Source organism: Protopterus annectens, chromosome 7.part0 (genome assembly GCF_019279795.1).
Source record: "Protopterus annectens isolate FY-2018-M chromosome 7.part0, PAN1.0, whole genome shotgun sequence".
Classification (NCBI taxonomy): Eukaryota; Metazoa; Chordata; order Ceratodontiformes; family Protopteridae; genus Protopterus; species Protopterus annectens.
Genome location: NC_056739.1, coordinates 875,557,631 through 875,582,324, shown reverse-complemented (window position 1 = coordinate 875,582,324; position 24,694 = coordinate 875,557,631). Strand labels below are relative to the sequence as shown.

The window sequence follows — 24,694 nt, the reverse complement described above, 5'->3', positions numbered from 1 at the left end:
TTGCTTGGACTTCTGAGCAGTAGTTGTCAAACAGGAGAGGACCCAGGACCGATCCCTGTGGGACTCCACTAGTGTCAGTAGTCTGACTTGGAATCCACTACTTTTACTCTGTGGGTCCAATTTGGGAGTCAGTTTGCAACCCACCTAGTGATATAGGGGTTGATGCCTAGTTTGGTGAGTTTATCAATAATTCCTGAGTGAGGAATGGTATCAAAGGCCTTGGCCAGATCGAGGTAGGCTGTGTGCACTTCCTTACCCTCATCCACAGCCTTGGTGACTGACTCAAAGAAGTCAACCAGGATAAACGGGCAGGAACTCCCTTTAACAAAGTCAAATTGCATGGGGTCTAGAGTTTGGAGATTATCTATATCTTTGTTAATCAGGTCCATGATGATGTGCCCCACAGCTTTATATGTCAGACTTGTCAAGCTAATGGGGCGATAATTTCCAAGGTCTGTAGTCGTTCCCCCTTTATGGAGAGGAATGACTGTAGGAGTGCACCATTCGGTAGGGACAAAGCCTGAGGTAAGGCTTTGACTTAACAAGGCACACAGATGTGGTGCCAGTTCGTTTTGTAGTTAATGTAGAACACAGCCAGGGATATTATCAGGTCCCACGGATGCTGTATTCTTGGCCTTGGACTGTGCAGCTTTACCTGTGCAGCAGAAATGCTGGGTACCTGGCATTCTTTCATTATTGTGATTGGTCCTTTTGGGGGGAGGGGTAAAGTTGACACTGAATCTGTTGGCCAGTATGTTGGCAATATCTGTTGGCTCAGTGTAGAAGTTGCCCATTGTGCAGTAACTCCGAGCAAATCTGGGTATTGCCGTGGAGGTTCTTGATTTAGCTATAGAAGGCTTTGTGGTTATTTTTAGTTTCTGCCGCAATTCCGCTTTCATAGCTGGCTTTAGATGATGTTATAAGAGATCTCAACTTTTTGTTGAGGCTAATAAGGGAGTTTTTCCACTCTTGGGACTTCACGTCCACGGTGGTGAAACTGCTAGTATTGTCGCCTCACAGCAAGAGGTTCTCTGGTTCGTTCCTTGACTGGGGTGCCTTCTGTGCGGAGATGCATGTCCTCCCTGTGGTTGCGTGGGTTTCCTCTGGGTGCTCCGGTTTCCTCCCACATCCCAAAGACATGCTGTAGGTGGATTGGACACTTTAAATTGGCCCTAGGTATGAGTGTGTGCGTGTGTGTGCCTTCCGTGGAAGGTTGGGCGCTGGGCTGGCAACTCGACACCATAAAACTTCACTGCCAATCATGAGCGGACAGGTGATCCGCTGTGGCGACCCCTAACCGGGAAAAGTCGTAAGAAGAAGAAGAGGGACTTCACCTTTTTCTGCAACAGTTTCTTCCTTCTGTTGTAGAGTTTATTGATGGCTGGGGACCACCAGATTGGCTTCCTTTATTTGTAGGCGAGCATCTTGGTTCTGTTGGGTATGGCTAGTTCCATGCATTTATGTACGTGTTCGTACAGTGCATTGGTGTATGATTCGGCAGTTGTGCAGCTATTTTCCATTGGCTTGGGTGCCGTGACATTAGCCACCTCTGTTTTTAGGAGCCTAAAGTCAGCTTTGGAGAAGTTTTTCAAGGTGTTTACCTTTGTGGGGGGGGGGGGTGAGATGTAGATTTCCATGGTTATCAGTTTGTGGTCGGATATAACCAGAGAGGAATTGATTATTGGTTTACAGCAGTGGTCACTTAGGTTACAAACAGGTCAAGGATGTTGTTTCCTCCAGGGGCGTCAGAATGAGCTGGTCCAGATCATTAGAATTGATGGATTCCAGGGAGCATTGGGCCAGTGCATTGATACATGAGTAGTTTTCCCAGTTCATGGAAGATAAGTTGAAGTCTCCTTGTATGAGAGTATTGGGCTGGACTTTGATAGATTGCAGGGTGCTTAGGAATGTGGAGTGAGAGTCTAAGGACTTGGTTGGGATCCTATAGCAGGCTGTGACCTGAATTGCCATCTTACCCAGTGTTAGTTGTACCTGAAGTATTGATGCATTATGCTGGGTTCCCAGTCTGGATGTGTGCAGATCCTTTATGAATAGTGGAGATACCACCGCCTTTGGAGCTTCCAGACATGGTCTGAGGCCGAGAGATGTGGAATGAGTTATAGCCTGGAAGCACAGGGGTGCTTTCTGCCGCTTTAAACCAGGTCTCCGTTACAGCACAAATGTCTACGTTCTCCATTTTGAGGAGCGCTTCCAGTGAGTGCTTCTTGAGATTTAGACTTCTAGCATTGAGCAGCATGACCCTCAGATTGCATTTGTTTATAGCTGTTACAGTGGAAATTTGGTCTTTGGAACACCACCTAAAAAAGGCATTATAGGGGTGTCAAAAGCCTTTGTCAGTACTCGGAATCCCAGGGTGACAGATGCCGGCCATCTGTGGCAAAGCGTTGAGGTCTGTCAGTTATGTCATCCCATGCAGAGAGATACTGGATCCCCTTAGAATGACACCAGAAATTTAGACAATTGTTGAAGTCAGTCATTTTCTGCTTGCACTGCGGTATCATTCTGGGTGATGGTAGGTTACTACTCTGGGCTAGGGTCATTCCTGCCTGGGCCTCATAATCCGAGAGCTCCTCCTTGTCTCTTCATAAAGTCCAGGATGGTGCATCTCTGGTCATTCACACCCACATGAACGACGACCGAGTCATATTTGTACTTCTGGAGTGACCTGAGTGCATGTGTTATGTGGCGGATCCTGGCACCTGATTGCATGAAAAATAGGGTCTTTCAGTTTTCTATCACTTCAGCTAATCCGATATCTGAGCTTCAGTCTTTCTCTATACTTCATCTTCCATAAAGAAAGGGTAATGCTTTGAACTAGCACATCATTTTTGACAAATATAACTATTGTAACCAGTTTGAGTCATCTTACCTTCTGATCTTTTTGCCAAATTATTGTAATAAAGATGAATATTTCTTGGGTTGTATAGACATCCACAAACTGAATTCCTGCTTGCTTAGGCACAAACGGTTCCCAAAGGATAATCCACTGTCTTATTTTGTTTGCACAAAACAAGTTGGGACAAGTACTGTTTTGAAAAGCATGGCAAGCAGCTTCCTTTACCCCCAAAGGCTTGTGCTTCTTCAGCTTTCACTACCTCTAAGGTGGTCTTTGCAGATGTTTCAGATTGTATTTGTTCAGCAGTAAGTTGGGCTTCTCTGCATGCTTTCATGACATACTACAAGAGGGATGTGGTGCCCAGGAAATAGTCTTTCTTCAGGATCACCATTTTACATGGGATTCCTTCTTAACAAAGTTGAAAGTTATGCATGGTACTTTGCCGTAGAAGTTGGACTTTGGATGGAATCATCCTAGATATAAAAGATATAGATCTAGATTATCAAAGTCCATTCTTTTCAGCAAACCCACCCATCTTCCCTCTTCTTCAATTGAAACAAGATCTGGAGGTAGGTTATATAAGCTGTTGGTTGGACCACTGCCGAGCTTCAGAGCTATATACTCAGAAATCTGGAGACTGTAGGTGGCGCATGACATAATGGGAGAATAGGAGGAGCTTAGTCATGGGGAAGTTGTCTTTGTTGAGCTCATTTCAGTCTGCAGCCAGTTCATGTTAATTCAAGTTACTCCATAGTCTTAGCACCTTATAGTGCTAAGATAGTAAGCCATCATCTTACTTTTAAAGTCAGGTAAGAAACTGCACCTCCTGATTGGAACAGAAAGAGTAATGTTTTGGGAATGGAAGTAATATAATCCCAGTTGTGTAAGTCAATGCAGTGCCTTCAGTTGACTGGCATTTCATCCAAGGATGGCAATTGTAAGTACTGAGTAGTAAGTTTGAGAGGAGTGTCCTCAAACCATGATGTGGAATTTAGAATGATCAAGTAGCTGTTAGGAGGGTGTGTACCCCACTTACACCCATTCAAAAGTATTGTAAACTCATGGTAATGTTTCCTTCTTTTCTTGCATTTGGCAGCCATTACTGTCTGTTTAAAGAAGCAGTAGTTAAAGTATGAACGAAGGAGGGAATGAACACTGTAATAAGATGGTGAAGAACAGTGGCTGCATGGACATGTATCATTTGTCTCTGTTACTCCCCCCATTGCCTGCTGACCATCACCCCTTCCTTGATTTGATTGAAAGTTATGTTCTTGCTATAACACATTCCTTCTGTTTGGGTAAGAATTGGTCACAGGGTCCTGTCATCTAGGCAGCCATTGGGGTTTTGCTTACTTTTAACCCTGTCACCGAGTTCCCTTTCAGTGTCTGACATGCATCTTTTGCAGTTCTAGCCCTTTGACATACACACTCACATATGCTTCCATTCATGTGCTGATTCCAGTTTCAGTGCTACTCATTGCATTACTCATTACACACCTAGTCCTTGTACCTGAACTCAAGTCATATAAGGTACCTTCTGTAATGATGTGATGGACTACACTGCCTCTCTATCTGTAGGATGGGTAAGCAAGCATTCAGTATTTCATTCCCATGTACCCAGCTGTCTGCTCCTCAACCTGGTAGCTGTTCATATGAAGGCCATAGTCATTGTTTCTTCCCTTTATTCCACAGAGCTGGCTAATATGTAGCTTGGCTTGAGTTTGCACCTTTAGTCTAGAAAAGATCCGTGACTCCCTATTGGGGTTGGGAGGGTGGCCTAATGGTTAAAGTGTTTGCCTTACAAACACAAGGTGCAGGGTTCGAGTCTCACAAGGGATAATTGGCTAGGCTTAAAATGGCTCGCAAGGGCATTTAGCTTAGTACTAATCTATGAACCTATGAACTTTGCTGATGGTAGATTGTATTTGGGACTGCATTGTTATGTCCTGATTCATGTTCAGATTAAGTTGACTTGTAACTGGTACACCCTTGATACTAGCAATTTTCATTCCAAGTAGTGGTTTATTGCATACAGTTTCTACTCTGTTAATAACAGACATGTAAACCTTTCATTCTGTATGACATCCTGATAGTTTTGTTTAATATTGCCATAACCAGTTGTATATTTTCATTTCTTACTGAGAAAGACCTACTAAGCTTGAATACTGTATTATTCGTTGATGACCCTGGAGTTTAGTTAGGCTGCTTAATTGATTTTCTGAGAATTGAAGGCTGTGTAACTGTGCATTATAAGATTGAATTCATTATCTAGTGCCAAATGAAAAGGAAAGACTTCTAGGATACTCTAATTTCATGGCAGTACAGGATTTGCTGTCTTTGTTGCTGTTTCTAGAAAATTATGTTCTGTGAGGGTGTTAATCGGTAAACAGTGGTAAGTGTTAGTTCAGCATTCTGCATTTTGACATTTGCCTACAGTCTCCCATCTTAGTTGTGCGAAACAGGTAAAGGCTGCTCTTAGAGAGCCCATGTAATGGATCCCTGTGTTGAGATTGTGTAAATTTACAAAAACTAATAAGAGTGGAAGAAACTGATGGTAGTGATTTTCTCAGTCTATTTCATATACTTATGTTACTAAGTTATACTGCTGTGTTTGAACTTTAGGACAACCAGACTTGCTTACGCCGTGCTACAGAAAAACTGAGCCATCAGGAAAATATGGACCAGTGAACCCTATCATGAACAGCACCTACTCCTTTATGACTCAGATTTTTAAAGAAGTCAGTACAGTGTTTCCAGATTCTTTTATTCACCTTGGTGGAGATGAGGTGGACTTCACATGCTGGTAATTTCCTTCACTTATGGCAGCACTTTTTGTAGGTATGGAAGGTATGAGTACTGTAATGTTTCAAAAACTACACCCTCCGGCAGTGCATCTTGACTGATTGTGACTGTGTGCACTGAAAATGTATTTACATGGTTGGTCCAGTAAGACAATCACTTATGCCTGTTTTTTTGTTGTTTTTTTTTGGTGGGGGGCAAAGAACTTTTAACTGAATTGTAAGAGCGAGTAAAACAGAAAAAAAAAATTCTCAGAACCAGCATATTAAAACTGCCCCTTTTACTGGCAAGGTGATGTTTCAGTCTATGAGGCTTAATACCCAAGTTTTACTTAGCAGCCTGGGTGCCAGAAACTGGCTTTGGAAGGGGAGAGAGCCTTGAATGGCCTGTGACCTGCTGAGAGGAGAAGTGTAGCATTTGCCCTACCAGGCTTCAGTAGCAAAGGCTAGTTGGGGAACTCTGATGGGGTCTGGTGGAAGCCAGTGCATAAAGGGGTGCTTTATTGAAGGTGCATCTCAAAAAATGCTCCCCCTTCTGAAGTAGGACAGCAACCAGAACCCCATTTGTGAACGTAATTCTGTAGTGGAAGTAGGCTAACTAAAGAGCATTGGACTTGTAAGGTGTGACTTTCAGACGTTAAAAGGGTAGAGAGGAACAAGGAAGTTAAGAAAGAAAAATGTTAGGAGTTCTGTAGCAGAAAATTATGCATTGTAGAAACTGCTGTGGTTATTGATATTACCAGAATTTTCAAGAACAGGTATTCTTGTTTGAACCATGGTCATAATCACTAAGGGCTTGTTGCTGAAGCAGCACTTTTGCTAGGGCCCTTGATCTTGGTGCTCATATGGCTTTGTTTTGTACTTGTGTGCTGACTGTTGTCATACTCCAGAAAGTTTGCATCCAGACAAAATTCCATTGCAGTGATTCAGGTCCCCAGAAATTGTCTGAGACACTCTTCCAAGAAACAAGAAAGAGTTTTTGAGAAGGCAAGAAACCCTCCTCAACTCCCTTTCTTCAAGTACGAGTAGGGTGGTGGGAATTCATTAACAGACCAGTCTGTCAAAACAGTTTTGATGTATCATTTTATTAATGTATCCTTGTTGTTGACCATGTTAGTCTCATTAGGCTAGTGGCCTCTTTTCAGGGCTGGCCAAAGGTGATATTTATATTATTAGGGGAAATTATCCAGGACATTGGGAAACTTCCTTCTTCAGGTGCTGTGGGATCTTTTACATCTACCTGAGCTATCACCAACTCAAGCAGATAAGACCTCACTTTAATGTCTCACCTGAAGGACAACACACTTCGGAGTGGAGTACCCAGTATGTTGCACTGCAGTGTCAGCAATCCCATCTACCTAGTGTTGGAATAGAACCGACAGCCTTAGGCACCAGAGGTGTGTGTGCGCTACCTGTTGTACTACTGATGCATGCTTTCATCCTTCTTCATACTGCCAAAAGTCTTTCACTTCGTGTTAGTGACAGATATTTTGTAAGAGCAGCAGCAGCCATGACAGTGGAATTCAATAGTACATGTCTGCGTAGTACTTCTGTCAATGAAATTGAGCTGCTGTCATGATGAGATTTATACTTGCAGTACAGATGCATTGTGGGTGTATTTAGATTGTTATAATAATTAGGTGCTGCTGAACCCTCACTTTCTGATTTGTTTCTGGGTGTTGCTGCATCCAAATCAAGAAACACTGACTGCTGGTGTGCATACATATCCCTGCTTTTCTAAATCAGAAACTGTGACAGAAGACCATAAAAATGAGGGACATCTGGACAAAATTTAGCATATATGTTGCATGTTAATCAGCACAGGACTACTCTCTCCGAAAAGGACTAGTGGATATCACATGCATAACATTTTATTCCATACAAAGTCTTTTTATAATTGTTTAATACAAGTGCAGATTTCTGCCTTTTTAACAATGCCTGGGATTCATTAATTAATTAAGCACTGCAGTAATATTTGTGTGCTTGCTTTGCAGGAGTTTCACAGCTAAAAGACATACATTGTGTTTTCTTTGAATTCCTGCACTCTTTGCATTGCCAATAATTATCCCAGCCATTGTTGTATGTGTTTATTTCTACCATGTAATTTTGCCCTTAAAGGCATAACTGCACTAAGATGGTGTTATCTAGCCATGTATTACCATACATAAAATCAAAAAAAAAAAAAAAAAGGAGAACAGAAGTGTATAATGTCCTGCAGTTGTCGGCACAATACAGTTTTGCAGCAGCCATTCTGCCCTCCAGGTCTCCTTCTCCTTAAAACATCCTTTGTTTCTTTTCCATAGGTAAGTATGAGGGGAGCTGCACTTGTGGGATATTTTAAGCCTTGACAGTTTCTCTTTTTGTGCTCAAATTAACCTATCCCATTTGGTTACAGATTGGCCTTACCCATCTTTCGGTTGATAATTCTATATTACCCCTAATGTGTATAACTGGAATTATACCATAGATAATAGAAGGGACTAATGCATGGGATTAGGCATTTAGGAGCTGCATCTGTCCATTAGACGTACAGGGGGGCAGTCCTGGGCTAAACCTTTTCCATCCGTAGAGCCAAGTTATGGTTGAATATGGACAGAGATGAAGTTTATGTGAATGGGGAGTCTGTTTCAGAGCAGCAGTATCCTCTGTGAGATTTAACTCTCTCTCCAAACCATTCTGTTGATGTTGCAGAAGAGGTTAAGATCCTTAGACTGAATATTTCTGATGCCATTTGACTTAATGTTCAGTAGATTTGTCAGTGTTGAGTCGGTGGATGCCTTGTATGCCAGATGTGGGTCACCTCTTAGCAGTCTGCAGGATACTGAGTATAGTGACAGAGCTTTGTGTTAGTCCATGTGGAACGTGTTTAGGCCTTGTATCCTTTCAATGAGTTATCTATGAGGGAGTCTCAGTTGTTGCATGTGTCTGGGCAGATACATACCAAAGAGGGCATTATGTTCAATGATTAGCCTAATGACTGAGTAAAGGGGGACAATGACATCCCTAGTTCTAGTCACAATCCCTTTGTCTATAAACTGCAGGGTAGAAAGACTTTCTTACAACATTGGACACATGTTGGTCAAAAGTTAGGTCACAGTCCACATAAGTTCCCGGATCCAGAACTGGGTGCAACCATACCCCTCGACTTTACAGATTTTTGCTGAATGTTTAGACTTTTGTGTCATATTTTTAGTCTGTTCTCTATAAAATATGTGGTTTTCTGGAAAATCACTGAGGATTAAAGTCACTAAATAGTGACATACAGTAGCGATAGAGTTTGTTTGTGTCTTTCGGCTTTTCCCGGTTAGGGGTCGCCACAGCGGAACTCCGGTCCGCTAATGATTGGCAGTAGATTTTTACATGCCGAGTTGCCGGCCCTGACACACAACCTTCAATGAAGGTATGCCCATTCACGCATGTTTCCACACAGAAGACGCTGTAGCCTGAGAATCGAACAGGACAACGTCTTACTGTGAGGCGACAATGCTACCGCAGCACCACCACCGCAGTGATAGAGTACTGTATCAAAAATATTGAGTAAATAAATGGCTATAAGTAAGGAAATTATTCTTTTGAGCTGGGATGCAGGATCTGATTTGCCTGGATGTAGTAAGGCCTTATTAAGTGTAATTATGTTGGCTGCCAAAAAACAATTACTAGAAAATAGAAATCAAAGTCTACACCAGCTGTATTTGAAGCGTTGAATATTATAAAAGAGATAAAGCTCTGGAAGTGGGAACTTTAGAAAAGGGAAGGAGCAAATGACATAGAAATAAATGGAAATTGTGGGAACTGTACATGCATAGTAATGTTCAGGAGGAGGAATGAGGTTTAAGGGAAGGCAGGAATTCAGCAGTTTTGTAATGTTGGACTGATAGTAGCAAAGAAAATATATGTGATTTATATTGCATTTAAATGGAAAGATGTTAATGTGGTTTGTTTTCTTTTCTGTTAATGTATGTTTCCCGGTGTCTTTGGTGATAATTAAATAAAGGTGTTAAAAAAGAGGTAGGTGGTGTGTATAGTTTTGTTGTCATCCATGGCTCTAGTGACCCCCTCGAAGAAGTCCACCAAGTTTAGTAGGCATGACATCCTCTTGACGAAACCAATCTGGGATGGGTCCACTGTTTGAAGATTTGTATGTCTGTGTTTATCAGGTCCACAGTAATTCTTTCCATGGCCTTGCATGTAAGACTAGTCAAACGTATGAGTCTGTTGCTGGTCCATCTTTGTGTAGAAGGATGAACTTTGCATTCCTCCATTTCCTAGGAATGAAGCCTGTCTGGAGCTGTGATTGAATAGTGATTCTATTGGGCCTGACCCATCATATTTCAAGCTATTTAGGAGGCATCCTGGGATATTATCAGGACCCATTGATGCAGTGTTTTTATGTCTGGAGAATGCAGTAAGGATCTGTTCTTTAGTGATAGGTGTGAGACAAATGCAGACGGTATTTCCTTGGGGAGAACTGTTGGTGATAAAGTGGTAAAATTGAAGCCAAATTTATTGACCAACAAATTTGCTATCTCCCTCAGTTCAGTATAGGAAGTTCCGTTTAGTATTAGTTCAGCACACTGTTGGGTGTTTCCTTTAAGGTTCCATATACAACTGAAAAATGCCTTATGGTTATCCTTGGCTTGGGAGGCTATTTTGCCTTGAAGTTGGCTTTATGGACTTGATTAGTCCTCTGAATTGCTTTGACTGATGGGGGAATTCTTTTTTGTTTTTGTTTTTTTGGGCATAGCCCTTCTATTTTTGGGCTGGATTTTCTTTCTTTTGTTGTATAATCTGTTTATACTGGGGGCCCACCAAGGGGGCCTTTTTTTTGGTGTTTGTCCTAAATTTATGATTTGGTACTGCTGTTTCTGTGCAGTTATTTACGTGCTTGTACACGGTTTCCTTTAACACTTCTGTATAGGTCACCATGTTCTCTGAGTTTGGGGGGGCTTGGAATTTAGCTATGCTTTCATTAATAGGAGATAGTTAGTCTTGCAAAAGTTCTTAAAGGCTTTGGGGTTTGCTGGGAGTTCAGCCTTTATATTTATTTCAAAGGTGTGTGACTTTTTGATCTGACTAGTGAAGGCATTACACGAGGGGGGGGCCTACAACATTTCTCATATTTGTGAGTACCAGATCCAGGATATTTGCCCCCCTAGTAGGTGTGCAGCGTTGCTGTTCCAGGTTGTTTGCATTGTCAAAATCCAGGAATTTTTGAGCCTGCATGTTAGTGGTTTTGTGTGTGTATCCCAGTGGTTGTGTATGTATCCCAGGTTATGGTGGGATAGTTGAAATCACCAATGAAAATGGTGTCAGGTTAAATTGAATGACTCCAGTGCACTTAAGTATGTAGTATGGTTATCCTAGGTCATAGACGGGGATCTATAGCTAGCAGGGATATGGTATTAGACTTTACTTGAAGGATAGCTGGACATGTAGTAGCTCAAGCATGACCTATTGTTAGACCACTCTTGAGATGTGTGTGCTTTTTATGTAGATTGATACACCTCTGCCTCTTGTCCCTTCTTGTACAGTAGCTGGTGCAAATGTATTGAAGGCACTATAGCCTTGTACTGTCAGGGTACCTTCAATGGCTTTAAACCATGTCTCATTAACTAAACAGATGTCAACACTCTCCGGGGTGAAAAGTTCTTTCATGGAGTGGAGCTTCTTGTTGAGACTACTAGCATTGAGCAGTAACCTTTGGTTTATCTTGCGTAGAATTTACTATGTTAGAAGGTTTATCAGATTGGTATTGCCTAAAAAAGACACTGTAGATGTGCTTAATGTTCTAGACAACATCTGAAAGCCTAGAGTGGACAGATACAGACCATCCCTGACAAAGCAGTATAGTCTGTTGACCATGTCCTCCCTTCCTGACAAATATTAGACCCCCTTAAAATGACACCAGTATGTAAGCTAATTGTTACTCATCTTCTGTGTATATTGTGATACCGTCTTTGGAAAAGGTAGAACACTGGATAATGCTTATACCTGCTTTGGGACACACAATCTGAAACCTCTGTCATGTATCTCCTTATACTCCATGGAGGTGCATCTCAGGTCACTAACTCCATGTGGTCTATGACAGTGTCCTGAGTGCGTGTCTGATCTGGAAGATCCTTGCCCCTGAGAGGCAACTGACCTTGACTGCCTCCTTGCTCAGTCTGGTGAAGGAGCACATTAGTGCATCTCACAATAGAGTTTCCAATGTCCAATATATTTGGGTTGTGTGGCAGTTTGCCATAAGGGCTTAGAGGCTAAGACATTTTGAGAGATGTGGGTGTATATGTCATGGGGAGTGTTGTCTTTGTAGAGTGTTTGGGAGCTTGCTGAGTGCAGCATATGAGGAGGCCTTTGATGTTTAGGTAGATTTTCTTTTAAGAGCCTCAGCATATGTGGGTTTGTCTCTGATTCGTAGTAAGTGTAATTTGCATGGTAGGGTGTAATGTGCGTAGTAGGTGTAATATGTATTACTGGCCACTTGTTTGGAGATATCGGGGTCTGTATGCAAGAGCTTTCCCTCCAAAGACTTAGTGTAATTACATCTCTCACATGGTCTGTCAATCTGCTTAAGAATAAGGGGTTGTTAGTAAACATGACACAATTGCTACATTGTTTCAAGATGCTCATTTCCATTAGGCTGGCTGCAGAGACAATAGGAAAGTGCACATCCATGGCTGTGGATGATCATTTTTTGTGATCTCTGTGGCATAGTTCAGTCATGGTTTAGAGTTGTTGGGCTGGAAGGGAGAGATCTAGGATTGATATTAAAAACTCTTGGGGTAATACTTCTCAGTGGGCAAACTAACTTCTGTACACTCTGCTAGATACTTAAGAAAATAACAGAGGATTTTTTTTACAACTCTTGGTGCCTGCTTCTGTACAGGGCACTGCAAACCACTGCTGCATAGCTCAGCACAGGTTATAGGAGATGAGTTAGAGAGGAATCCAATCATATCCTGCAGCAAGTCATACTTCTTGCTGTTGTGCATGATACTACAAATCTGATGTTTCCAGACCAAGTAAAATGCAATCAGAAAAAAATGAAATAGAAATGTAATAAATGAGGCTCCGATCCTGCAGCAAATCACAAGTGTCACTGCTAAGTTATACTACAAGGCTAAGGTTCCAGATCAAGTAAAATGCTAGCAAAAAATGCAGTAGAAATGTAATCAATGAGGCTCAGATTCTTCAGCAACTCAATTCTACCACAACTGTGAGTTGTACTACAAGACTAAAGTCCCAGACCAAGTTTAAATGCAAAGAGTTGACTTTTTTGGTTAAAACAAGGAAACATGCAAGAAAGAACAATGCGCAATTCATATTAACTCTCTGAATATTGCAGTGTGGAGTGGTTGAAATGGGATTATTTCAAGCAGAAATAACGCAGGCTTTGAGTCTAATGGGAGTGGCTAATTAGTTTTAGCTATTAGTGTCCAGTAGAAATAGCACTGAGAAGGGCTTGCAAACTCTAATTTACAGTGGGGGCGAGCAGCTAAAAAGACACAAAGTTTAAAAGCACAGCAAAAGTTGGGTGGGTGGGGAAAAATCCAAAAATTAAAGCAGCAAGTCAGCAATTTTAAATTCTGAGGTCTTGTAGCTGAAGAGGAATGTAGGTGAATACTTCAAAGGTAATGTCTAAAGGTGCGAAACAACCTTTGGATGTTGCATACAAAAAAGTGATGCATGCAAACACTTTTTTGTATAAAAATCAGAGGCTGTTCTGCCTGCACCCATGCATTAAAAAACTGTTCTTAAAATCTGCTTCTGAACACGAGAGACTAAATGTAGTAAGCCATTTTTGTGGCATTACTGTTTATAGAAGGACAGGGAACGATTGTCATTTTCTGTTCCAGCTCTAATACTGCCGGATTAGTATAGTTAAGTAATTGTAAATTAGTGATGTAATTGCCAAATTGTGAAATTAACAGTATTTTTGCCAAACTGTAACAATTTGTCATTTACATTACTAATTTACAATTACTTACCTATGCTAATACAGCAGTATTAGAGCTTGAACCCGGAATGAAATAACCGTTCCCTGCTCTCCTATAATATTAATCCCATAAACACGGCTTACAGCATTTAGTCTTCCACGTTCTGAAGCAATATTTAACAATTTATATTTATTTATAGGTTGCAAGTCATGCTTTTCTTTTCATACACACATAAGCATAAAGATGCTTGCAAACATCTTTTTTTGTTTGAATGGAAAATCTCTTTTTGTGCCTTTAGACATGATCTTTAAGTAAGAAAACCCATCAGGTCCACTCACTAATTAGCTAGATCATATTTGTATTCAATCAGTGAATGCAAAAGGAATGTTTCCTAACTGATCCTGGCCAACAACTTTTAAGATTTCTAGAAAAAAAAACTTTTGAAGTAAAACAAAGTTTAAAATACAACACATTGTAATATAATAATACCAAAATCAAAACAGTAATGGAAATATCCAAACCTTAAATGTAGAAAATCCAAAATTCACTACAGTCAAACAGCAGTTTTAAACACAGAACTCTTATCTGAAGATGAATGTAGGTGAATACTTTAAATATGAAAACTGTTTCTCTGCCCCACCCAACTAATTAGCTAGATCTAATTCCTATTGTCAATGAATGCAAAATGAATATGTCCTAACTGACCTTAGCCAACAACTTTTAAGACTTTAAATGTTGCAGTAAAACAACATTTAAAATAAAAAAATGAAAAAGCAGCTACTAACTCCAAAAAAAAACAAAACTGAAAAATTAAGCTTGAGGAAACTACAATCAGCTGAAGCAGCACCAGAAGGAAAAGTAATCAAAGAACAAACAAATCGGGACAAAAGTTTAAGCTAAGCTCTTTTGTTCAGATTTAATCATGAATTTCCTGATGCCCAACATCACTAGTCACATGACCTGATTTAAACAGCCATAGTTGTTAGTGATATCAATCAAATAAAATATTTTAAGAACTGTGTATATTGAAAACAAATTAATCCAGTTATAAACAGCAAATGACAAAATATTTATAAATCTAAAAAAATATTAGTTGAATTGTAGCAAACACTTAATATTGATGTTCTCATTCAAACCTGGTAATTTGTCAGCCTCTAAAAGTATCTGCCAGTTTAGTTCTCTCACTTCTAAGAGACATTTAATATGTCCCAAAAAGGACTAGGTATAACATGATCATTAACCAAAAAAAAAAAATTCTTAAAATTGAAACAAGTCAATGAATGTTTGCCTAAAGCATTTGTGACATCCTTCTTTTTGATGGCTGACACATGTTCACAAATTCTCTGAGTGCTTTCTGTTAGTCTTCCCTACATAGAAACAATCACGTTTCACAAGTAGCTAGATAAACAATGAAGGTAGAATTGCTGTTGAACCTGCTTTTGCCCAAAATCTCTGTACTGTTGTGCCTCAACAGAATGTTTGACCCCTCGTTGATGGACCTGCAAAATTTGCAAGCATTACACCGAAACATCCCATAATTCCTAGTATTAACTTCGATAGGAATGTTCTCAAAAAGCCTTCTGAAATCAAAATTTTTTTTATAGCTAAACTTAGGTTCAGACCCAGTAACAGAACTTAAATCACTGTTGCATAGTATCAAAAGAATAGTACAAAGATGCCAGACCGAGTACGCCTTATATTCCAACAGGTTTATTGTAAGCGCTTTCATTCATCCAACATAAAGTGAACTTCATCAGACAAGCCTTTCTCCCAACATCCAACTCTTTAAATAATTATCTCACTAATTATATCATAAAATCATTTAAAAATTAAAGTGATACACAGTTTTCCCATAAAATCAGCAGTAAAAATTCAAACTGCATTCTAAGCCATGACCTAAGAATAGAACAATTAATGCATATAATTGCACAACTCATCTTGACACATCAAATAACAATAAATTACTCTGAATTCAGAAATCTAAACAGATGAAATTTTACTGTCTTTCCAAAGCTTTCAATTTCAGTAGACATTTGATTTAACAAAATTCGTTCGCAATGGTTCTTAGTTGCCATAACAAGGTCATGAAACCGGACAATGAGGGTGGGGTTTGTTTTTATAAACGAATCTGACTATACATACAGGATGCAATCAATTCTGGAGAGTAGCACCTATGAAAAGTTATCGGTTAATCAATTGAATCAAGCATACCAACGCATTACGTCAATAGTAAATGACTTGTTCATAGAAACTAGAATCAAGATTGATATGTATCATTATTAATGACGGCATCATTGACACCTGTAATTTATGGTACATCCAAAATGCACAAAGATCATGCCAACCCGCTTTCTGTTCCATTGTGGACGGACAGAGATCCATTACCTATGCATGTGCGAAATTTGTAGATAATAAGATAAAAGAATTCTTGGCTCCGAACCCCAGATTTATAGGGACTCCTGGAGTTTTTTGGAAGGTATTAAAAACTTGGATTTTGATGAGAGTTACAATTTTCTGACAGTTGATATCAAGAACCTATATACAGTCATACCCCAAGGTTTAGGATTACAGTGGGTCCATGAGTTCCTCCTTTTTAAAGGACTAGGTGGACGGGAAATTAACTTGATAGAAACGCTGTTAGAAATTGTTTTATCAAACAACTACATCTTGTTTAATAAGGAATATTTTCTCCAAAAAAAAAAAAACGGGGTTGCTATGGGTTCACCTTGCGGTGGGAGTTTCACCAACTGTGTCATGGCACACTGGAAAAGGCAGTTTCTCTTTCAGAATGTAGGATTCAAGGAGAATGTAGTATGGTACACATGGTACCAGGATGACATGTTTTTTTATATGGAAGGGTAATCTTGATACAGCTATGGAATCTGTGGATAACATCTCGTGGTTAATTGATTTTTTTGGAATTTACATCTCAGTTTGGATCACAAACCATTAACTTTTTGGATGTGTTATTATATAAGGATGAACGTAACCAAAGGTTTTCAGCTAAAATTTATAGAAAATCTACCTATTCCAATTCTTTCCTACACTTTCAGAGTGGCCACCCATTCCATCTAAAGAGAGCAGTAATTATGGGACAGTTGGTCAGAGCAGCTAAAATGATATTCTCTGAGAGAGATTTTAATGATGAATGTAATAGATTTAAGAGTATGTTCATTAGAAGAGGATATCTGGAGGAACTATTAGACCAGCTTATGCTTGAAGTAATTAGGAAAAGAAGGTAGGACATTTTAAGCCTATCCTTTGGAAAGGACATGTAGCCAATGAGAATATGGAAATAATTCCACACGATTCTGAAATTAATTCTTCAGGGGAAGCTTTTGTGGGCGGAAACTTAGTTTCCTAACCCATTTTCCCATGGATGCCTTAAAGTTGAGGGATATCTTAGTTAAAAATTGGGCATTAATAATGGAAGATAACAGCATCTCTAATGTGTTAGACGTCGTATTACATTTAAAAAGGGATGCAACCTGAAGGACATGTTAGAAAGGCATTTAAAATTAGTCAAGCACTTTGGGAATAAACAAGTGCGGACACTGCCACTATTGTAGGCATATTAAAGTAGGGAAGGAGTTCCACATCCATAATAAAACTTACACCACAAAGGGTAGATACAACTGCGAAACATTAGGGGTGGTCTACCTTGCTGTGTGTGAGCAATGCAATGGTTTCTTTGTTGGGGAAAATTGAGCGTGCCTTTAAGCAGAGGATTTACGAGCATCAGTGTCATATAGCCAAACAAATTTGTACTAATGCTTTGGCGAAACATATGGTGGAAAATCCTACTCATACTTTTAAATAAATCATAATTGAACAAGTCAGTAAGAATATTAGGGTGGTGCGTGGGAATTAAAGTTAGAGGCGCAAGAGTTATGGCAACTAAGAACCAATGCTCACTCCTTCCCAGGGTTAAACGAATTTTGTTCAATCAAATGTCTACTGAAATTGAAAACTTTGGAAAGATAGTGAAACTTTATCTGTTTAGATTTCTGAATTCAGAGTAATTTATTGTTGTTTGATGTGTTAAGATGAGTTGTTGTGTAATTATATGCATTAGTTGTTCTATTCTTAGGCTTAGAAAGCAGAATTTTTACTGCTGGTTTTATGGGAAAACTGTGTATCACTTTAATTTTTAAATGATTTTATGATATAATTAGTGAGATAATTAAAGAGAGGGATGTTGGGAGAAAGGTTTGTCTGATGAAGTTCACTTTATGTTGGATGAACAAAAGCGCTTAAAATAAACCTGTTGGAATATAAGGAGTACTCGGTCTGGTATCTTTGTACTATTTGTCTCAAGTTTGCTTGGTTTTTGGTTCCTTGTTTTTGCTAGTATCAAAAGAATAAAGAACACTGGAAAAGCACTGCAGAGACACCAACAGGTTTTAGCATAGCAGTCCTTTATTCAATGTTTTCGTCAAAATGACTTCTTCAGAAATAAAAACAGCTAAAAAAACATGGGTTTATATACGTTAGTAAGATCCAATGACAAATGAAAAACAATTAAACAGTAAATAAAGTACTTGAATCAGGGACTCCTGGGACTTTTTGAATAAGTTTTGGGTATTTAGTGATATTTATAAATTTGATAATGAAAAAAATTGCATGGTTACAGTTGATATTTTCTCTTTATACTAGTATTCCCCAAGATACTGAAACAGAATACGTAAGGTTATTCCTGGGTAAATTTACAGACCTTTCTAATGATACTAACTTTTACTGCTTGTTGTTTGAAAATTTGTTAGAAAATAATTACTTTATTTTTAATAGTAAATATTACATACAAGTTAAGAGGGTGGCAACAGGGTCTGCAGTGGCCCTAACCTTCGCCAGTACAGTTTTAGGATGGTGGGAATTATACTTTTTAGCTCCCTTAATGGAGAAAAAAAAATCATTATTGCAACAGGTTTGTGGATGACATTTTGTTTGTTGTTTTTTTTTTTTTTTCTGTAATAGAAGGTACAAAAAATGAATTTTTGATAGCTGTATTTATAGGAAAAATACATTTCCCAACAGCTATTTACATTACAGGAGTAACCATCCACCACTCACCACTCATTAAAGAGAATATTCCAAGGGGGCATTTCATCAGGGCCTCTAGGATGACAGCTGATGAAAATAAGATGTTCTTCATGTTTCACTGTTGCAGTCATTACATTTGGGTGATCTCTGCCAGGGTAGCCCTCGGCCAGCCTGAATACCAGAGACTTAGTTTTTCTGCGTCAGTTGCTGTCGCTTGAGGACTGACGTTAGGTTTTCAGTGGTATAAAGGAAGGCATCCGACACCATTACATCAGTCTTTCCTGCCGTGGAGCCTGAAGCAGGAGCAGTTCGCACGAGTGTCGGTCAGCCTCTACCTGAGTTTTGTTTCCGAATTGAAGTTGAAGTCTTCGAAAGCTAAGTACCCCATTGGGGATCCTTTTTTCTTGCACTAACCGATATTAGAAAAAGTTAGTAATTGTCTTGCCTGTGGAAAGCAAATACCACACCGGGACTTCCATTCTTACTGCATCACTTGTCTAGGCCCAGGCCACGACATCCCTCGTTGTCACTTCTGTGCCTTGTTTAACGCCAGAACTATTCATCGTCAGGCCCTTATTGTAGCCAGATATTTCCGTTTACAGTCCTCAAATTCCGATATGGCTTTGGTAAGCCATCCGACAGCAGATCTTCCAAAAAAACGTAAACTCAGAGACAGACTGCACAAGACCAAACCTTCCGACGACGCTTCCATTAAGCTGGTCATCAATCCTACGGAACTCAGTGAGGCACTTTCACAGTCCCAGAATTCCTGGACCTTCCACAACACAAGCTCTTAGCCATCCCCCCAGTCGTAGATGTGCTGGATGATGTCTTCCTTGAATCCAGCTTGACTTCAGATGCCCTCCCTCCTTCTCCCAGAAAACCAGAGAGGTACTACAGAGTCCCTGACTCCCATAAATATCTTTTTAAAAATTCAACAGCTGACCCTGAGGTCATTACTCAAGGGCCTGAAGGGATTAAAGCAACCTCAGCTAAGAATCCCACCCCCCTCTGACAGGGATTCCAGAGCACTGGACAAATGAGGTAAAAAAGTGTACACCTCCACTACTCTTGCTATCAGGGCACTAAATTGTCAGCTCCATATGCTTAAGTATCAGCAGCATACCTTAGAACTCCTTAAACAAAAAAAATCCTCCTTTCCTGCATGGGCAGATTCTAAAGATTTACAGGACTTAATGCATTTTGCTGGTCAAGTAACTAAACACACTTTGCACTGTGGTTTTGATGCCCTAGAAGCTTCTTGCAGGGCAGCAGTCACCGGATCTGTCATTAGAAGACATGCATGGCTTAAGGAACAACCCTTGCCCGACCATGTCAGAACAAAATTGTTGGATGCACCCTTGCACAAAGTTAACTTATTTGGTACTAAAGCTGAAGAGGTCCTAAAAAAGATGGAAGAAAAAGCAAAATATATGCACACTGTTAAAAGATTTCTTACAGGACCAGCCACCTAGGTTCAGCATGGTCACCCTCCAGTAGTGGCTACCCAGGACTTCCTAACATCCCTAGGGTGCACAATCAACAAAAAGAAATCCAAACAGGTACCCACCAAAAGGATAATTTTCCTGGGAGCAAGTCTGGACACAGCTTCCCAGATGGCATGCCTTACACCAGAGAAACAAATTTTCCTATCAGCTTACTTCTCTCAACTGGCCACCAGGCCCCAGCTTTCTGCAAGGAAAATCCTGCAAGCCCTGGGGTTTATGGCCTCTTGCATTCTCCTCATTCCATATGCCAGACTGCATATGAGCAAACATCAGTGGTACCTAAAGAGCCTTTGGTGAAAACACTCTCCAGATCTGGAAACTCTTCTGCCTATTATTCCTTGCCTGAGGAAGGAATTGCTTTGGTGGGCAGCAGCCTGCTCCCACAATAAGGGACTGCCCTTCTCTCACACCCCGCCGCCCAGACCCTCACCACAGACACATCAAGACTATGCTTGGGGTGCACACCTGGACAGCAGGTGCATACAGGGCCAATGGAGCCCCATCAGTTCCCCCTGCACATCAGTCAAAAAGAGATGATGGCTGTGCAGCGGGCCTTGATAGCTGTCAAAACCCTTTGTCTCTCCAGGGGTTCTCCTGATCAAAACAGGCAACACTACTGTGATGTGGTACATCAACAAGCAGGGAGGGACTTGCTCCTTCCCACTGTGCAGGGTGGCCATGACCCTTTGGTTTACAGCCTCTTCCATGCAAATACACCTATTAGCACAATACCTCCCAAGCTCAACAAAAACACATTCTTCCTAATAACTCAGAAATGGGGAACCCCGGAGGTCGACCTCTTTGCCTCCCACACCAACCAGCTCAGCAAATTCTGCACCAGGCAGCATTACTGCATGGCTTGGAAAGTGGATGCCCTATCCTTCCCCTGGGTAAACCTTTCGGTCTGTGCCTTTCCTCCCTTACCTCTCATTCCCAGGGTACTGCTCAAAATAAGGGAGGAAAAACCAAGGACCATTCTCATAGCTCCAGACTGGCCCAGGCAGCATTGGTATCCCTTGCTGCGCAGCCTGTCCCCGCTGCCTCCATGGAATCTTCCTCAGATTCCAAACCTTCTAATCCAGAAGGAAGGGGAATTCCTACGCCCCCAATTGCAGACACTCAGTTTGGCAGCTTGGCTTATATGCTAACCCCTGACCAATCTGCAATCCTCAGTAAACAGGTTCTGGATGTTATCCTAGAGGCCAGACGCCCTAGCACCAAAAAGTCTTATGCAGATAAATGGAAAAGGTTCTGTATCTGGATCCAGGCTAAGGGGGCCAATATGTCACAGCCCTCTATCCCTCTCATCCTGGATTACTTAGCTGACCTACTACACAGTGGTCTCTCTTTCTCCTCTATAAAAATTCATGCCTCTGCTATTTCTGCACATTTTCCCACTGAGCAGCCTCTTTTTTCACACCCTCTGATTAAACAGTTCCTCAGAGGGGCTAACAACTTGAGGCCCCCCAGAAGGGCACCAACACCACCTTGGGATCTTATCTTTGTCTTGGAAAAGCTCACCCTGCCCCCTTTCAAACCAGCTTCTTATGCAGAACTAAAATTTCTCTCCTGAAAGACGGCCTTCCTCCTGGCCATCATTACAGCCAGAAGAGTCTCTGAGCTGCAAGCACACATGGTTGTGGAACCCTTCATCATCTTCCATGCAGACAGGGTATCCCTCAGATCTAATCCATCCTTCATGCCCAAAGTGGTGTCCAGTTTGGCTCTCAACCAATCCATCCAGTTACCCACCTTCTTTCCTAACCCCCAAAACAAAGGGGGAAAGGAGTATGCACTCTCTAGATGTGCACAGACAGCTCAGATGCTGTCTGAACAGGACTAAGCCCTTCAGAAAGTCTGATCAATTGCTGCTTAGCTTTGCTTCAGGGGCAGAAGGCAAAGCCATCTCCAAGCAAACCATTTCCAAATAGCACACTGCATCCATTAACCATTTCCAAATTGATAGCACACTGAATCAATTTCTGCTACAAACAACATGGCAAGCTTCCTCCCAAGGGGGTCAGGATGCACTCCACCAGAGCAGCCTCCACCTCTGCAGCTTTCCTCAGAGGAGTTATCCACCAGGGACATCCTGGGGGCTGCCACCTGGACATCTGTTCATACTTTTACCACGCATTACCACCTGCCTCTCTTCTCCAAATCCAGGGCAGGGCAGGGTTTGCCTCTGCAGTTTTGCAGGGCATGCTAGCTAGCCCCTAGCTTCCTAGACTGCCTCCACCCATTTCCTCAGCTTTGGGAATCTTCCTAAATGTGATGACTGCAACATTGAAACACGAACATAATACAGTTGTGTACACTTACCATAAATGTAGATGTTCAAGTGTATTCACTGTTACAGTCCTGGTTTCCCTCCCTCCATCCCCCCTTTTTCTTCCTTTTAGTTTTTTTTCCTTGTTGTTCTCCTTCCTTACAAGGGACATATTTTTCCACTGGTGGGTTCTACCACCAGAGCCTGGCCTTCTACTTTGGGGGGGCTCCTGACAGGTTAGGGCAAGAAAAACTGTTGTAATGGCATTGGATGCCTTCCTTTATACTACTGATGACCTGACGTCAGTCCTCAAGTGACAGCAACTGACACAAATACTAAGTGTCTGGTATTCAGGCTGGCCAAGGGCTACCCTGGCAGGGATAACCCAAACGTGATGACTGCAACAGTGAATACACTCAGACAGCTACACTTATGGTAAGTGTACACAACTGTATATTTGCTGAAGAAGTTGAGTTTATAACTTCTTTGTTTGTAGAGGTTATAACAAGGATTATTTGGTATGAACAGGAGAAAAGGTTAAATCAAAAAGGAAAACCTTGTTTCTACCCATTTTAGTTTAATCTTTCAAAAGTCATAAAAATGATAGCACTGTCCAAAAGGAGCTTATGTGTGGATAAGAGCATGGCATGTTCCTTTGAGATGTCTGTAGATTGCCAGGCTATCTGAGCTGTTATAAGTGGAAATCAGAAGATTTTAGAAAACCAATAATAATTTCAAATCTGTTTTGCAAAATTATAGTACTAAGTTACTTCCTGTGACAGTTTATACTCACAGAAGTAAAGGGATGTGTAAATGTGGGTGTTCTATATGTAGATATATTTTAGAAGGACCTTACATCTCATTGAATCATAAGCAATACACTATTATTGTTCCCCGGGAGATTTTCTTGCAAATCCAAAGGGCTAGTATATATAAGCGTGTGCACAAGTTGCAATGCCTTTTACTTGAGTATGATCATGAGGTGTTTAAAAAAAAAAAAGGATTAAGGAGCACATATATTAAGATTAAACATGAGAAAAATGCATTATTTAAACATTCTAAAGAATGCCAGAAATATAGAAATTCTTGTTTTCTCTTTGGAAAAAGTGCCTACGAACTTAAGAGGGGGCAACTACAATAATAATATGGAAACAAGAGAAACCATATGGCAAGATAATTTAGGGGCAGATAAGTTCCCAGGTTTAAATGATGTAATAAACATTAAGTGTTTTTTGAAGGGTAGAAGATTAAAAACATTTAAGTGAATTTATTATACTACTGTTTACATATATTTCATTATTTTTATCAAGTTTTAACTTGTTTGGAAATGGCTTTTAACAGGTGGGTGTGCTGAATGCTTTATTTGTTTCATTGTTTTTTATTTGTTATTGGATGTTACTAATGTATATAAACCCATGGTTTTTGAGCTGTTGTTATTTCTGAACAAGACATTTTGATGATAATGTTGAATAAAGGAGGAGTTGTGTCTTTCGGCTTATCCCGGTTAGGGGCCGCCACAGCGGAACTCCGGTCCGCTAATGTTTGGTAGGGGATTTTTACGTACCGAGTTACCAGCCCTGACACACAACCTTCAATGAAGGCATGCCCATTCACGCATGCCTCCACACAGAAGACGCTCTAGCAGAGAATTGAATGGGACTACGTCTTGCTGTGAGGCGACGTCTACCGCAGCACCACTACCGCGGGTTAATGTTGAATAAAGGAGTGCTGTGCTAAAATTTGTTGGTGTCTCTGCAGTGCTTTTCCAGTGTTTGTTTTTTTTTTTTTTTTTTATTCTTTTGGTGTTACCACAGTCGGTTTGGTTTATCTTTTGGACTGTTGCCTAGTATGATGATCCTTTTTTTGCTGATAATTTTTCTGATACAAGTGACTAAAGATATAGGTAAAGAAGAGTTCTTGTTCTACCTAAATCTGGAGAACAATCCATACCTACTTATTTAAGATTGTGTCTCTGCAGTGCTTTTCCAGTGTTTTTGTTATTTTTTTTATTCTTTTGGTGTTACCACAGTCGGTTTGGTTTATCTTTTGGACTGTTGCCTAGTATGATGATCCTTTTTTTGCTGATAATTTTTCTGATATAAGTGACTAAAGATATAGGTAAAGAAGAGTTCTTGTTCTACCTAAATCTGGAGAACAACCCATACCTGCTTATTTAAGATTGTCTAGTAAGCCTGACAACAAAATGGGTAAAAACTTTGTGGACCTAACTTCATCAATAAACCTGTTGAGAAGTAAATCTAGGTAACCCCTCTCTTTGAAAAGCT

At 40.5% G+C, this 24,694-nt stretch overlaps 1 protein-coding gene across 1 annotated transcript in view; it reads left to right on the top strand.

The window, feature by feature from the left end:
• LOC122806757 (beta-hexosaminidase subunit alpha-like) overlaps positions 1-24,694 on the top strand; it is a 906,429-nt gene that overhangs the window by 413,253 nt on the left and 468,482 nt on the right. The window contains exon 8 of the mRNA XM_044077450.1: positions 5,480-5,660. Coding sequence (XP_043933385.1) covers positions 5,480-5,660 — 181 coding nt within the window. The remainder of the gene's footprint in view (positions 1-5,479; positions 5,661-24,694) is intronic.